Source organism: Leptodactylus fuscus, chromosome 2 (assembly GCF_031893055.1).
Source record: "Leptodactylus fuscus isolate aLepFus1 chromosome 2, aLepFus1.hap2, whole genome shotgun sequence".
Classification (NCBI taxonomy): domain Eukaryota; kingdom Metazoa; phylum Chordata; class Amphibia; order Anura; family Leptodactylidae; genus Leptodactylus; species Leptodactylus fuscus.
In genome coordinates, this window is record NC_134266.1 from 187,991,684 (window position 1) to 188,006,397 (window position 14,714).

Below are 14,714 nucleotides of genomic sequence, written 5' to 3' on the forward strand. Positions count from 1 at the left end.
TGAAATTTTCGGTTTATCGCTACGATTTCCATTTCCCCCCTCCTTTCCCTCCCCTCCCCTCTTCCTTTTGTCTCTCCCTCTTGTCTCTTTCCTCCCTCCTTCTCTCTTCTTCTCTTTCTTCTTGTCGATATGTGTCTGTTGTTGTTCAAAAAAATTTTTTTTTATATAAATGTTTATTGAACTCCAGATTCCTTTGCTACTTGCTGCTTGGGATGTTGGTGTGAGCTGCGCCTCCACCCCTCCCCCCAGTTTGATTTCAATATTATTTGTTGTCATCTTTGCTCTTGTTCAATAAACTTTGAATTAAAAAAAAAATAAGTCTGATGATATAAAGGAAGTCCGCAGGTGAGATATGGCTGAGTTCAGGGCATTTTTAGGGAATAGCATATGTGGTGAATCACACCATGGTCTCCACATGTTTTGGAATTTTGGAGGGTTATTTTTGTAGACCATATTAACAAATGGTAGCACTTCATTAAAGCGTACCTCCAGTTCTAAACAACTTTCCATAAATGAATAGAACAGGTGAAAATAATAAACTTTATAATATACCTTATTAAGGAGATCTGTTTCCTTCACCACTTATTAAGCTCTTCTACTGCTCCTTATTTTCAATCTGACTGCTTGTTTACATTAGATCTGTCTCCGTATTTAGCCTGACATATAGAGCTCTATGGACAGAGGATAGGTGTAGTGGGATTCTTCTGCAAGCTGGTTAATTATATACGGTGTCTGTTCTATCCCCCCTCCCCTCTTCATAGAAAAATATATAGAAATTAACTGTGCCTGAAAAGTCTTTACTAAAATATATTACAAATTTATTATTACCTATTTATTTAGTTGTTTACAACTGGACCTCCTCTGGGCTACAGATGACAATACAGTGACATGTATTTGCTTTCCTGGCCAAACAAATATAAAAACAAAAAACTTTAGAGTCTTCAGTAGTTGATACCTTTTTTAATGGCTAACTAATACTGATGACAGATTACAATGTTTCGAAGCTCTCGGCTTCTTCTTCAGGTATATCTAAAAACAATTTCTGAAGGATTCCTGGCCAAAGTGAGAGATTCCTTAAATTGAATATTGGTATGATAGAGCTAAACTTGCTCATACAAGAGGCCCAACCAACAAATATTCAGTGTAAGGGGCAATGGGGGGGCCCCAGAAGGAATTGGTGTAGCTACATTTCCAGAGGAGAATCTGCATATTCTCTTCATGGCACTTCTGACATCTAGATTAGAGAAGATGATTCATCTTAAATAAAAGGATAGAAGATAAATAGCAATAAACATATATTTCAATTACTTACTGTGCTTTCATTGCTTTTAATACAATCCCAAATCCTCATGAAAGCATAGCTAGGTTGGAATTGCTGCCCTTGTACATTTGAGGACAACTACATTTATTGTGCTGCTTGTTGAATTCCCATACATGTACCTGGCATTTCCCATCCGGGGAACTCTACACATGTCCCCACTGAACTTGAGCCTCATTTGCTTTTTTTGAAGGAAATTGTGCTCAGCATAATGTCCACAATAATAGACTGTTACTGGTTTGATATTGAGTTTCCTGCTGACAGACTCCCATTAGGTCTTATGCACATGGCCAAATATGTAGTCTGAGGGGAGGGTTCCTATGCTCTGCTCTGTTACGGAGCTTGTCCTATCCAGCTCTGTGAAGATGGACCAGAACAAAACCCAATATTGAAATCAATGTAGCAGGGAAGGCACTTGAAAGCCACTTAGCTAAAAAATTGCAATGATACCTGCTCAGTGTAAACAAACCTTTTATACCTTTTATTTTGCACACATTGAAACAACCCACAAGGTTCCTCCACGCTAAAGCCCATTAGCAGTATGTGTGTGGCAATACGTGATATACAGTAATAGTGATTTAATAATCTGTACTTTATTAGCATTCTGCTTGTAATAGAAATCTGCTCTAGATACAATGACCTCCAGTTGAGCTTCTGATAACTTGTGTTTATACACATCCGCCAATCTGAGGAGGCAGAGCTGCAGGGAAGAGTGAGAGAGCACTAGTCTAGCACTAGTCTAGGGGGGGGGGGTAGACTACTTCCCACATTACAGCTCTGCCCCAAAGGAGCTGAGCTAAAAACAAGCCAAACAGTATGATCTGTGGAAAATAATACTCGGTAATCATACTCAGTAGGTGTGGGCTTGCATATTATTTTCAAGATCCCGACTACAGGACACAAACACAAGAGCCAGAATAATATGTCCACATCCTGGAAAGCTATTGGTCACATTCTCATACATTATACACTGGTATTAAAACCAATGTCTAATGTAGGAATACTGGACCAATCGCTCTCCAGGATTTGGTTATATTATTCTGGCTCTTGTTATTATTCTAGCTCATGTGTTTGTCTCCTTTTTGGATGTTAAGCTTTGTAGGGTCTGCAGGCAAAACATCATGAATACATCATTTATAATACAAATGGTTTTCTCTGCAACAGTGGTTTTTATGGATTAAAATAGTACTTTTTCCATTGCTGTACAAGCAAGTCATCTAATCTAGACTGCTCAGAATGTATCTAGGTCACCATTTGATTCTTTTCTGGCTAAATTTTAAAGTGAATAGTTTTTGTAGCCAAAATATGTATTAGCTACTGTGCACACCTGCGTTCTCCCAGTAGGATGCTTGACGCTTGCTGGAAAAGAATTTGGGAGATGGGGCTTTATAATACAGAATGCTGTGCACATTGTCATTCTGGATAATTGCGTTTCATTCAAGTTTAATTTTTAGTATTCCTTAAATATTGTTGAAAAAGTAGCAATGTTTAAATGCAGATAGACAATGAAGTCATGTAACTGCTATATTACTGACTTATTCTCTCGTCATGTTACTGCTATATTACTGACATATTCTCTCCATGTTACTGCTATATTACTGACTTATTCTCTCTTTACATAGCTGCTATATTCCTGACTTATTCTCTCTTCATGTAACTGCCATATTACTGACTTATTCTTTCCATGTTACCGCTATATTACTGACTTATTCTCTTTTCATGTTACTGCTATATTATTGACTTATTCTCTCCATGTTACTGCTATATTACTGACTTATTCTCTCTTCACATAGCTGCTATATTACTGACTTATTCTCTCTTCATGTAACTGCCATATTACTGACTTATTCTCTCTTCATGTTACAGCTATATTACTGACTTATTCTCTCTTCATGTTACTGCTATATTACTGACTTATTCTCTCTTCATGTTACAGCTATATTACTCACTTATTCTCTCTTCATGTTAAAGCTATATTACTGACTTATTCTCTCTCCATGTTATTGCTATATTCCTGACTTATTCTCTCTTCATGTAACTGCTATATTACTGACTTATTCTCTCCATGTTACTGCTATATTACTGACTTATTCTCTTTTCATGTTACTGCTATATTACTGACTTATTCTCTCCATGTTACTGCTATATTACTGACTTATTCTCTCCATGTTACTGCTATATTACTGACTTATTCTCTCCATGTTACTGCTATATTACTGACTTATTCTCTTTTCATGTTACTGCTATATTACTGACTTATTCTCTCTTCATGTTACTGCTATATTACTGACATATTCTCTCTTCATGTTACTGCTATATTACTGACTTATTCTCTCTTCATGTAACTGCCATATTACTGACTTATTCTGTCTTCATGTTACAGCTATATTACTGACTTATTCTCTCTTCACGTTACTGCTATATTACTCACTTATTCTCTCTTCATGTTACGGCTATATTACTCACTTATTCTCTCTTCATGTTAAAGCTATATTACTGACTTATTCTCTCTTCATGTAACTGCTATATTACTGACTTATTCTCTCCATGTTACTGCTATATTACTGACTTATTCTCTTTTCATGTTACTGCTATATTACTGACTTATTCTCTCCATGTTACTGCTATATTACTGACTTATTCTCTCTTCACATAGCTGCTATATTACTGACTTATTCTCTCTTCATGTAACTGCCATATTACTGACTTATTCTCTCTTCATGTTACTGCTATATTACTTACTTATTCTCTCCATGTTGCTGCTATATTACTGACTTATTCTCTCTTCATGTTACAGCTATATTACTCACTTATTCTCTCTTCATGTTAAAGCTATATTGCTGACTTATTCTCTCTCCATGTTATTGCTATATTCCTGACTTATTCTCTCTTCATGTAACTGCTATATTACTGACTTATTCTCTCCATGTTACTGATATATTACTGACTTATTCTCTTTTCATGTTACTGCTATATTACTGACTTATTCTCTCTTCATGATACTGCTATATTACTGACATATTCTCTCTTCATGTTACTGCTATATTACTGACTTATTCTCTCCATGTAACTGCTATATTACTGACTTATTCTCTTTTCATGTTACTGCTATATTACTGACTTATTGTCTCTTCACATAGCTGCTATATTACTGACTTATTCTCTCTTCATGTTACAGCTATATTACTGACTTATTCTCTCTTCACGTTACTGCTATATTACTCACTTATTCTCTCTTCATGTTACAGCTATATTACTCACTTATTCTCTCTTCATGTTAAAGCTATATTACTGACTTATTCTCTCTTCATTTAACTGCCATATTACTGACTTATTCTCTCTTCATGTTACAGCTATATTACTGACTTATTCTCTCTTCATGTTATAGCTATATTACTGACTTATTCTCTCTTCATGTTACAGCTATATTACTCACTTATTCTCTCTTCATGTTAATGCTATATTACTGACTTATTCTTTTCATGTAAGTGCTACAGTGTTGGCCAAAAGTATTGGCACCCCTGCAATTCTGTCAGATAATACTCATTTTCTTCCAGAAAATGATTTCAAGCACAAACTTTTTGGTACTAATATCTTCATTTTTTTTGCTTGCAATGAAAAAACTCAAAAGACAATGAATAAAAAGTGAAATTATTGATCATTTTACACAAAACTCCAAAAATGGGCCGGACACAAGTATTGGCACCCTCAGCCTAATACTTGGTAGCACAACCTTTAGACAAAATAACTGTGAACAACCGCTTCTGGTAACCATCAATGAGTTTCTTACAATGCTCTGCTGGAATTTTCGACCATTCTTCTTTGGCAAACTGCTCCAGGTCCCTGAGATTTGAAGGGTGCCTTCTCCAAACTGCCATTTTGAGATCTCTCCACAGGTGTTTTATGGGATTCAGGGCTGGACTCATTGCTGTCCACTTTAGAAGTCTCCAGTGCTTTCTCTCAAACCATTTTCTAGTGCTTTTTGAAGTGTGTTTTGGGTCATTGTCCTGCTGGAAGACCCATGACCTCTGAGGGAGACCCAGCTTTCTCACACTTGGCCCTACATTATGCTGCAAAATATGTTGGTAGCATGGTCAAGTTGGTATGTATGGTCAAGAAGTCCAGTGCCAGAGGCAGCAAAGCAACCCCAAAACATCAGGGAACCTCCGCCATGTTTGACTGTAGGGACCGTGTTCTTTTCTTTGAAGGCCTCTTTTTTTTTTTTTTTTCCCTGTAAACTCTGTGTTGATGCCTTTTCCCCAAAAAGCTCTACTTTTGTCTCATCTGACCAGAGAACATTCTTCCAAAACGTTTTTGGCTTTCTCAGGTAAGTTTTGGCAAACTCCTGCCTGGTAAGAAGTGGGGTCTTCCTGGGTATCCTACCATACAGTCCCTTTTCATTCAGACGCCGACGGATAGTACGGGTTGACACTGTTGTACCCTCGGACTGCAGGGCAGCTTGAACTTGTTTGGATGTTAGTCGAGGTTCTTTATCCATCATCCGCACAATCTTGCGTTGAAATCTCTCGTCAATTTTTCTTTTCCGTCCATATCTAGGGAGGTTAGCCACAGTGCCATGGGCTTTAAACTTCTTGATGACACTGCGCACGGTAGACACAGGAACATTCAGGTCTTTGGAGATGGACTTGTAGCCTTGAGATTGCTCATGCTTCCACGCAATTTGCTTCAAGTCCTCAGACAGTTCTTTGGTCTTCTTTCTCTTCTCCATGCTCAATGCGGTACACACAAGGACACAGGACAGAGGTTGAGTCAACTTTAATCCATTTCAACTGGCTGCAAGTGGTATTTAGTTATTGCCACCACCTGTTAGGTGCCTCAGGTAAATAACAGGTGCTGTTAATTATACAAATTAGAGAAGCATCACATGATTTTTCAAACAGTGCCAATACTTTTATCCACCCCCTTTTTAATGTTTGGTGTGGAATTATATCCAATTTGGCTTTTTGAAAATTCTTTTTGTGGTTTTCCATTGAAGACAAATTATATGAAGATAATAATACCAAAGAATTTGTGATTGCAATCATTTTGTGGAAGAAAATGAGTATTATCTGACAGAATTGCAGGGGTGCCAATACTTTTGGTCAACACTGTATATTACTGACATATTCTCTCTCCTAGTCTTCTAGTTAGACTTCTATTACAAATGTACATTCCTGATCTGAATCTACTTCAGTGAATAGACAAATAGACCGTTTTAACGTCCGCGAAATATAGCTGTTTGTGATATTTATAGAGGACCTTTCTTCACTTGGGGCACATGCGGTTCTATATACTGCTAGAAAGCTGACAGTGTGCTGAATTCAGTGCACTGTCAGTTTTGACAATCTGTGCCCCAGGTGAAGAGCTATCGATGCCGGAACCATAGCTCTTCACCGTCAGAAGGGTGTTCCTGACATTCAGTCAGGAATGCCCTTCCTCACAGCAGCGCCTATAGCACTGTACTGTGAGAGCGAAAAGGAACACCCCCACAGTACTCGTCTATGGACGAGCACTATCAGGAGGGGCGGGAGGCTTTCCTCCTCGCTGTCACAGTACAGCACTATAGGTGCTACTGTCAGGAACGCCCTTCAGATGGTGAAGAGCTACGGTATCGGCACCGATAGCTCTTCACCTGGGACACAGATTATGAAAGCCGACAGTGCGCTGAATTCAGCACACTGTTAGCTTTCTAGCGGTGTATAAAACCACATGTGCCCCAAGTGATGAAAGGTTTTCTTTAATCAGTAAATTTCTTCAGGATTGAGTACAAGCTTTTTCTGTGGGTGAAAGATGTTTCCATATATACAGTCCTATGAAAAAGTTTGGGCACCCCTATTAATCTTAATCATTTTTAGTTCTAAATATTTTGGTATTTGCAACAGCCATTTCAGTTTGATATATCTAATAACTGATGGACACAGTAATATTTCAGGATTGAAATGAGGTTTATTGTACTAACAGAAAATGCGCAATATGCATTAAACCAAAATTTGACCGGTGCAAAAGTATGGGCACCCTTATCATTTTATTGATTTGAATACTCCTAACTACTTTTTACTGACTTACTGAAGCACAAAATTGGTTTTGTAACCTCAGTGAGCTCAGTGTTGCAAACACCAAAATATTTAGAACTAAAAATGATTAAGATTAATGGGGGTGCCCAAACTTTTTCATAGGACTGTATTGCAATAGTTTCCAGTTCAGTCCAGTAATGGTAATCCTGTCTATCCCACCCCCACCCATCAGTTGGAATAGACAAGTGATACAATATGTAGCTCTCTCAGGACAGAAAAGGAAGATAAACTATTTTTAATATGCTGCAAAATTTAATTTGTTGTTTTGAGTGTACTGTAAAGTGAGAGAACGACAACTGCAGTTTGCTATGTGTAAGTTGCCAAATATTCATATTAATGCTATATAGCTAGTGCTCATAAAAATACTATGGTAGACAGACGCACAATACCAGACAGCATCAAGGTAAACATTTTTAATGGTAGTCTGTCTGCAATTTATTTGTTATAACCCTAATGCCAACATATTGCAGAGATGATTCTACGATGTATAAAATGGTAATTTACATGAAACTGGAGCTGCAAAGCTGAATAACAGAAGCATGTTTGGAAACTGTAGAATAGCCTCTACAAGGTACTAGGTTTATAACAAAATTACGATTGACAGACTCCCTTCAAATAAGATATGATTACCTAAAACAGGTCATAAACCAATAACTAATTCACTTAAAATCTGAATAATCTGTGTGCAAAAATTAATGTATTAGAATTCATACAGAGCAAATGAGATGGCAAATGTTCCAGTAGGTGTCAAATAGCAGCACTTTCTGTCGGAGATTGGCTAATGCCAGTAACCAATAAAAATATATCTGATTAGCCATGGTATTGACACTTTTTTTTTAGCACATTTTTCAGTGGGAACCCCTTGGGAAATGCCCATACCTTACATGTTACATACGTTGTGAGACTAAGAAAAGATGTATCTCGGTGCTGCACTGCATTACTAGACTGTAGCAAACAAGAGACTTGCAAGGGACATCTATGGAGAAAAGTTGCCAGCATCGCTCTGGAGAAGTCAGGCTATGTCATAGTCATGTCATGCTGAGGACCAACATTTAAAGGGATACCATGTTGGGGGTCAGGAATAAGAGGAAAGTGGTTAGCCTTCCATTATTGGAGTTTTAGGTTTGATTTAAGCCCAGGACAACATCTGCAAGGAGTTGGTATGTTCTCGCCATGTTTGTGTGGATTTCCTCTGGGTAATACAGTTATCTCCCACACTCCAAAGAGATGGTGATAGGGAATTTTGATTGCGAGCCCTATATAGGACAGTGTAAAAGCACTGTGGAATATGATGGCTCTATATAAGTATCAAAATAAATAAATACCTGGGATCAAAATTTACAGAAATAACATTGTGAGGACCAAAATGATGGGAGATTACTGAACCTTAAAATGTGCAGGTCCCAAAGAGAATAACAAGGAATTGCGGCCCCTTATGATTATGTTTGTGGGTTGGAGCAATGTTTGTACTATACCATGGCTTTTTATTAATCCCAGTCTAGGTCAGGTGGTTCCATGTAATATACTGATGTATAAAGTACATGATTTTGACCTCTTTCATTATTACGTGGGGTTTTAGGAGCCGCACATTCTTTTAGACTCCACTTTAATCTGCATTCTATATTTTTTTTCTTTGTTTGAGAGGACCATTCCAATAAAAGCCAATTTTTGGCTAAGGCCTTTTCTGCTCCAGATTATTTTCTACAATGAGTGGTTGGGATTAGCCAAAATTCAATTCACTTTGCAGGTAATATAAAACACAGCGTTTTTTGCCTCAGTGTTTCTGCAACTAGGGTCTTCCCTCTTTCAGTGCAAATTTTTGTGGTCAGCTCAAAGAGGTTTCACTATACAACATTTTGAAATGTTTTCCAAGTTGTCTGCATGCAGTTCTGGAAGTATACATATATGTTCATCATGGTTGACATGGCTATATCTAGCATGGACATTCCTGCAGTGACCCCTCATAGTTTACACATTCACATAAATCTGTGGTCTCTTGGTTATGCTAAATTTAGAGTTCTACTAGATATCTTATCAGTTACTATATTTTTATCGTTTACTATTATTAGAGACTGTGTTTTCTTTTGTTTAGGTTTACTATATATCTGTGGGAATTGGTATAGCAACCAGAATATAAACATTCACATTATTGCTAGCTGAAAATGGTCTACAATGGAAATATATATATCTACCAATAAGTATTTGGACATGCAAATGAAGATATCTGCAGTTGTGATGTACATCATGCCTTCCGCCGTTAAATAGGAAACAGCATTGGAATTAGTGCATTGGAATAAGTTGCATGCAAGATACCACAAAGTGCAGATTTATCTGATTTCGAGAAAGGGGTAATTGTGGGGTACCACAGAAATGGTCGATCCTTAAGGGAAATAGTAAGCAAACTGAATTACCCAAAATCGACAGTGGCCTACAGTATGTGATCATGAAGTGGAAGGTGAACAGTGATTGCTGGAATTTGCCCTGAGTCGGCAGACCCCCAAACCTGGGAGATACTAGAGACCGACAAGTGCTGGCCAGAGAAACCGCACCCAACTGATAGCTCACATACACCAGGAGTTTCACCAGGCATCCGGGAGTATTGTGTCGCTCAATGCCATCTGTAAGGAAGCATCTGCTGGGCTCTACCAACTATTGAATATGAATAAATGGTTTTCTAGTCTACCACAGGTGTCCAAATACTTATTGGTAGACTGTGTGTGTATGTATATATTTTCCGCGGTTACATTTTGACTGATTTTTATTATTGTACAGTATTCCATCTACACTTCCCCAAGATCGCCGCCATGCATCACATAAACAGGAGTGGTGCTGTGAGAACAGCTGATCTTTGTGAATCAGGGTTTGGACCCGACAGATCACGTACTGATGACCTATCTTATATTAGGTATTTTAGGTGTCGTCTTGGGAGTTGCCTGACTCTGGCAGTAAAGGCGTTAAATGTTCAAGATGCTTTTTGATTCCCTCCTCTCATAGATTCAGTACAGTGACAGCTCTGGAATTCTGCCAGCTCCGGTTTAGTGGTTGTCCTTGACAACTAGTTGCTGAATGTAGATTTTTCTATTATTTCTAATTCGTAAAAGGTCACATATTGTTTCATTTTTATCTAACCCTCCCCTACTGACACCAATTGCTTTGAGATATATTTAGTTAAGAAGACACTTTGAAAAAAAATGAAATGCAGCCTCTATTGTATGGAGGGTACAGGGTATACCTTCTCCAGTGACAATTAAGGAGATTTTAGGATGCTTTAAGCCTATTCACTAACTAGCTTTATGTAATAGCAAGGAAAAAATGCAGAAAGACAGATCAAAGACAGTTATCGCAAGCAAACATATGCTCCCCTGCATCTTCATCCTAAAACATGGTCACAAGGCAGAGCGAAAGCCTGTAACAGGATACCCCCATTGTGCGAATATTGTTTGCCATTGACTGTCTGTAAGTAAGTTGTATACAAATCATAGGTGATTATCAAGAATGTTACTGTGGTGCCTTCTATATGACTTCTGTTTTGCTAATTTTTCATAGATTGTAATCCATCATTATATCTGTATTTCATTGTATCTTTGTCTTGTTTTTGTGTGGCAGGAGCAAACTAAGCTTGTAGCATATACAGCATAGTTTACTATAGAGGTAAAATAAAGGGTGCTATATTGATTTTAAAATAAATTCAGCTAAAGACATGATAATTTGTTGCCATTTACTTGTGGTTTGTTGAAGAAGATTTCATATGGCAGTGATGTGTCTGCTGCCGCCCCACCATTCCTGAAAAACAGAATAGTCATATGCATGCCTGATAGGTAAATGTCAGAAAGGAAGATAGCATATCAAATAGATGTATAGAGAGAGAGAGAGAGAGAGTGTGTGTGTGTGTGATAGATGTATAGAGAGTGTGTGTGTGTGTGTGTGTGTGTGTGTGTGTGTGTGTGTGTGTGTGTGTGTGTGTGTGTGTGTGTGTGTGTGTGTGTGTGTAGAGAGAGAGAGACACCTTTGTTGCATATACACCTTGCACTTTGTTTGGGATATATACTTATACATTTGTCTGTATTTCAGATAACAGTGTATTGCTTAAACTAATACGCTACCACATATATCTAATTTGTTATTTGTAATAGTTAGCTGCTTGCTGAAATCTAATAGTGAAATATAAAATGTGCTATGAATTGTACATTTTTGTGTAGAATTTTTTGAAAGATTTGGTGTTTGTGTGAAGAACTTTGAAATATTTTTTTTTTGTACTCCCATATAAAAGTTATTGGAACGAGAACCACCCAATGCATCCCATATCTACCATGAATGCATCACTTATATACCTGTAGTTAATGGGGTTCTCTGCCATTTTCTGTTGTTCCCACAGTGTGATGTGTCTTTCAGTGCCAAGTGACCAGTGAAGACAGTAGTTGGTTGTAGCAAGGTCTGCACTTCTCCACCTACTCTTTGTCTGCCCTGGTAACTTTGATATCCAAACACCATGTCATCTTGTTGGAATAACAACAGGAAGTATTGGGTACACTGGCATTGTGGGAATGGCACAATGTTTACAGTTGTTTATATTCAACATGTCTTTTTAAATTACTTTTATCCATATACACTTGGTTTCTGCATTGTTTTTACATTTATATAAAATGTATTAGTTTATTTCATTTCTAAATGTAAACATTTTAACAGGTTTTATCCTAGAGATATTGTTGTTTTAGCACTGAACGTTTTCATTAATTCCATCTTAGAAAATTGCACAAATATATTTCCTTGCTTTCTTTTCAAGACAAATCCAGTAGATAGGCATTCAACGTGCTAGTACTAACATCTAGTAAGTTCATATCTCATTTATTGAGATGTAGTAGAGCTACACTTATCATTTAAAAGGAGTCTGTCAGATCAGAAAAGCCTCTTAAACCTATAATAGTGTCATATGGGGGCCTTTAATAGGAACAGTAACATACATTTGTGGCCTATGAAGCAATGTAGAAATAATCAGCATCTTATGGATATGAAAATCAGCCTACAAGTGCATTGGGGCATTGCCCAGTTTTGCCAGATATGCCTACAGACAGCTACACCTGCTTCAGTTCTCTTCTGGAATTCCTACCCAATGCCTATCCTTTAGTTTTAAATGACACTTTCATTCCCGGTTATGGTCCATTCACACGGAGTAAACATGTGTAAAAATAAGACTCCCATTGACTTTAATGACATTTTACGTGTGTATTTTAACGTGTATTTTGACACGAGTAAAAAAAATGTCATTGAAGTCAATGGGAGTCTTATTTTTACATGTGTATTTTTTACACGTGTATTTGGCCAAAATGAGCGCAAATTTACTCCGTCTGAATGGACCCTTAGTGTTACCACTGTAGGCAAACCGACTGATCTTACAGACTGACTTGCATATCCATAAAGTGGATTATTTCTGCATTGCCTCATCGGTTTGTTACCACAAAAGTACATGTCTGATCCTTTTATAGGCCCCCACATAGCGCTATTATTGCTTTGGGCACTTTGATCCTAAAAGACTCTCTTTACCATGTTATGACTTTTCAGACATGGGAATGTAAGTACTGACCAAATGAAAGTTTTCTGGAGCTTTCTGTGGCTCTCCACCATGTTGCTAGCAGGATACGCTGGGACTGGTCATGACACAACAGCTCTGGGTCTTAATATTGTAAGACATCTCTGCTCCTGCTGATCTGTGGGTACAGTATCACTGACCTGTCTTCCACGTACCTGGTGTTACATGTTTGCTATGACTGTGAGATGTGTGTACTAGTAGCTCAATGTGTTGATCACCTGAAGGCTGCTGCTGTTGTGTGTACAGAAAGAGATATATTAAGGCCTGATTTGTGGTCTTGTTTCTTTGATGTGTTGCAGGGGGCATTCACTTTCCATGGAAGCATGATAGACATGCCCTTGCTTAAGCAGGCACAGAACATCGTTACGCTTGCCACAGCCATCAAGAACGAATCATCTGTTAAATGAAGCTCTCGCCAGGAGTCAGCTCCATACAGCGCTTGTCTTAGAGGATGCAGGGAGACTTGAGAAATGTTCTGAGGAACAGTGGAAGCCATTGATACTAGAATGATCATGATGTATTTCTTTTCTCTATATGTTTGTCATTAATAACAATAAACGTCACCTCCAGTAGTTTTCAGTCCTGACTTTCTTCTGGGCACCACCATTTATTCTACTTCTTCATATAAACATGTAAGAGAGGGTGACAAGGGCTGAACTGCCATAAACTTGTGCAGGATGGCTCTGTGCAGCCACATTTACATGACACTGGAGATACCACCACAGGTCATATGCTGTGTCTTGTTAACTGGCTTAGCCAAGCTGTTTTGGAGAGGTTAACCCAGCTTGTAGTGAGGGTAAATAAACATAACAAGTAGCCATTGTCCCCTATTCAGTGTGTACTCTTATATTCAGGGCCAGGGGTATTGAAGCTGCACAGGATCAGCTTGTGCTGCCAGAGGCCTCGAATGAAGCTTCAAGCTGCAACAATCAGACATTTTGTTTCTGTTCCTCATTAAATCATGAAGCTTTGTGGCCCGGGCACCCAGGACTGTTTTTAAAGAAAGGAGTAGAATAGAAAGTTCTACGCCACGCACCAACCTCTCTATGAGCTGCCCTTACACTCTCACCCCAGGAAGGCTGCTCTGTTTATTTAAATGGGTAAATAGAAAACACAATTCATCTTCCCACTACATAGGTGCTGATGCACTGCCTCTATAGTGTTCTATAGGGTCCATAGCACAAGTAGGATGCAATTTATTCTTACTTAGCACAAGTGCCCTGTAAGTAGAATGATGTTTAGAACTACAATACAGGAGGAGACATGATTAACCCCTATTCCTTCTAGAAAGTGTTTGTTTGACCGCTCTAGGATCTGGAGGAGGGGACATGAGAAGGACATTACAAGGTATCTGTACTCCTGATTTCACAGAGCGAGCTCAGATAAGTGCTCTCCGGGTCTGATTAAACCATCAGCTTTGTGACCCCATCAACAAGGATAGGGGATTAATTCAGGTCAGAAGTGATGGATTTGAAGCTTTCGAAACATCAGCAAGTTAAAAAAAAAAAAAAAAAAAAAAGGAAAAAGAAATCAATATGGAGGCGGTGATCGTCCACTGTTCAGCAGGAGATGATACATCTATTAAGCATCTTTATGTTTGCATATAAACCGACATCAGTCAAAGCCACAGATACTTGCTCTATGTACATCAAAAATGTTTCAGAGATTTTTGGATGTTTTGACATTTGTGACAAAACCTTCAAGAATTCTTGGTTATTATTTAATATGTAACTTT

At 38.1% G+C, this 14,714-nt stretch overlaps 1 protein-coding gene across 1 annotated transcript in view; it reads left to right on the forward strand.

Annotated features, from left to right (window-relative positions):
• CLYBL (citramalyl-CoA lyase) overlaps positions 1 to 13,780 on the forward strand; it is a 302,308-nt gene extending 288,528 nt beyond the window's left edge. The window contains exon 8 of the mRNA XM_075265364.1: positions 13,279 to 13,780. Within this exon, the coding sequence (XP_075121465.1) occupies positions 13,279 to 13,386 (108 nt within the window). The 3' untranslated portion in view covers positions 13,387 to 13,780. The remainder of the gene's footprint in view (positions 1 to 13,278) is intronic.
• The last annotated feature ends 934 nt before the right edge of the window (positions 13,781 to 14,714 follow it).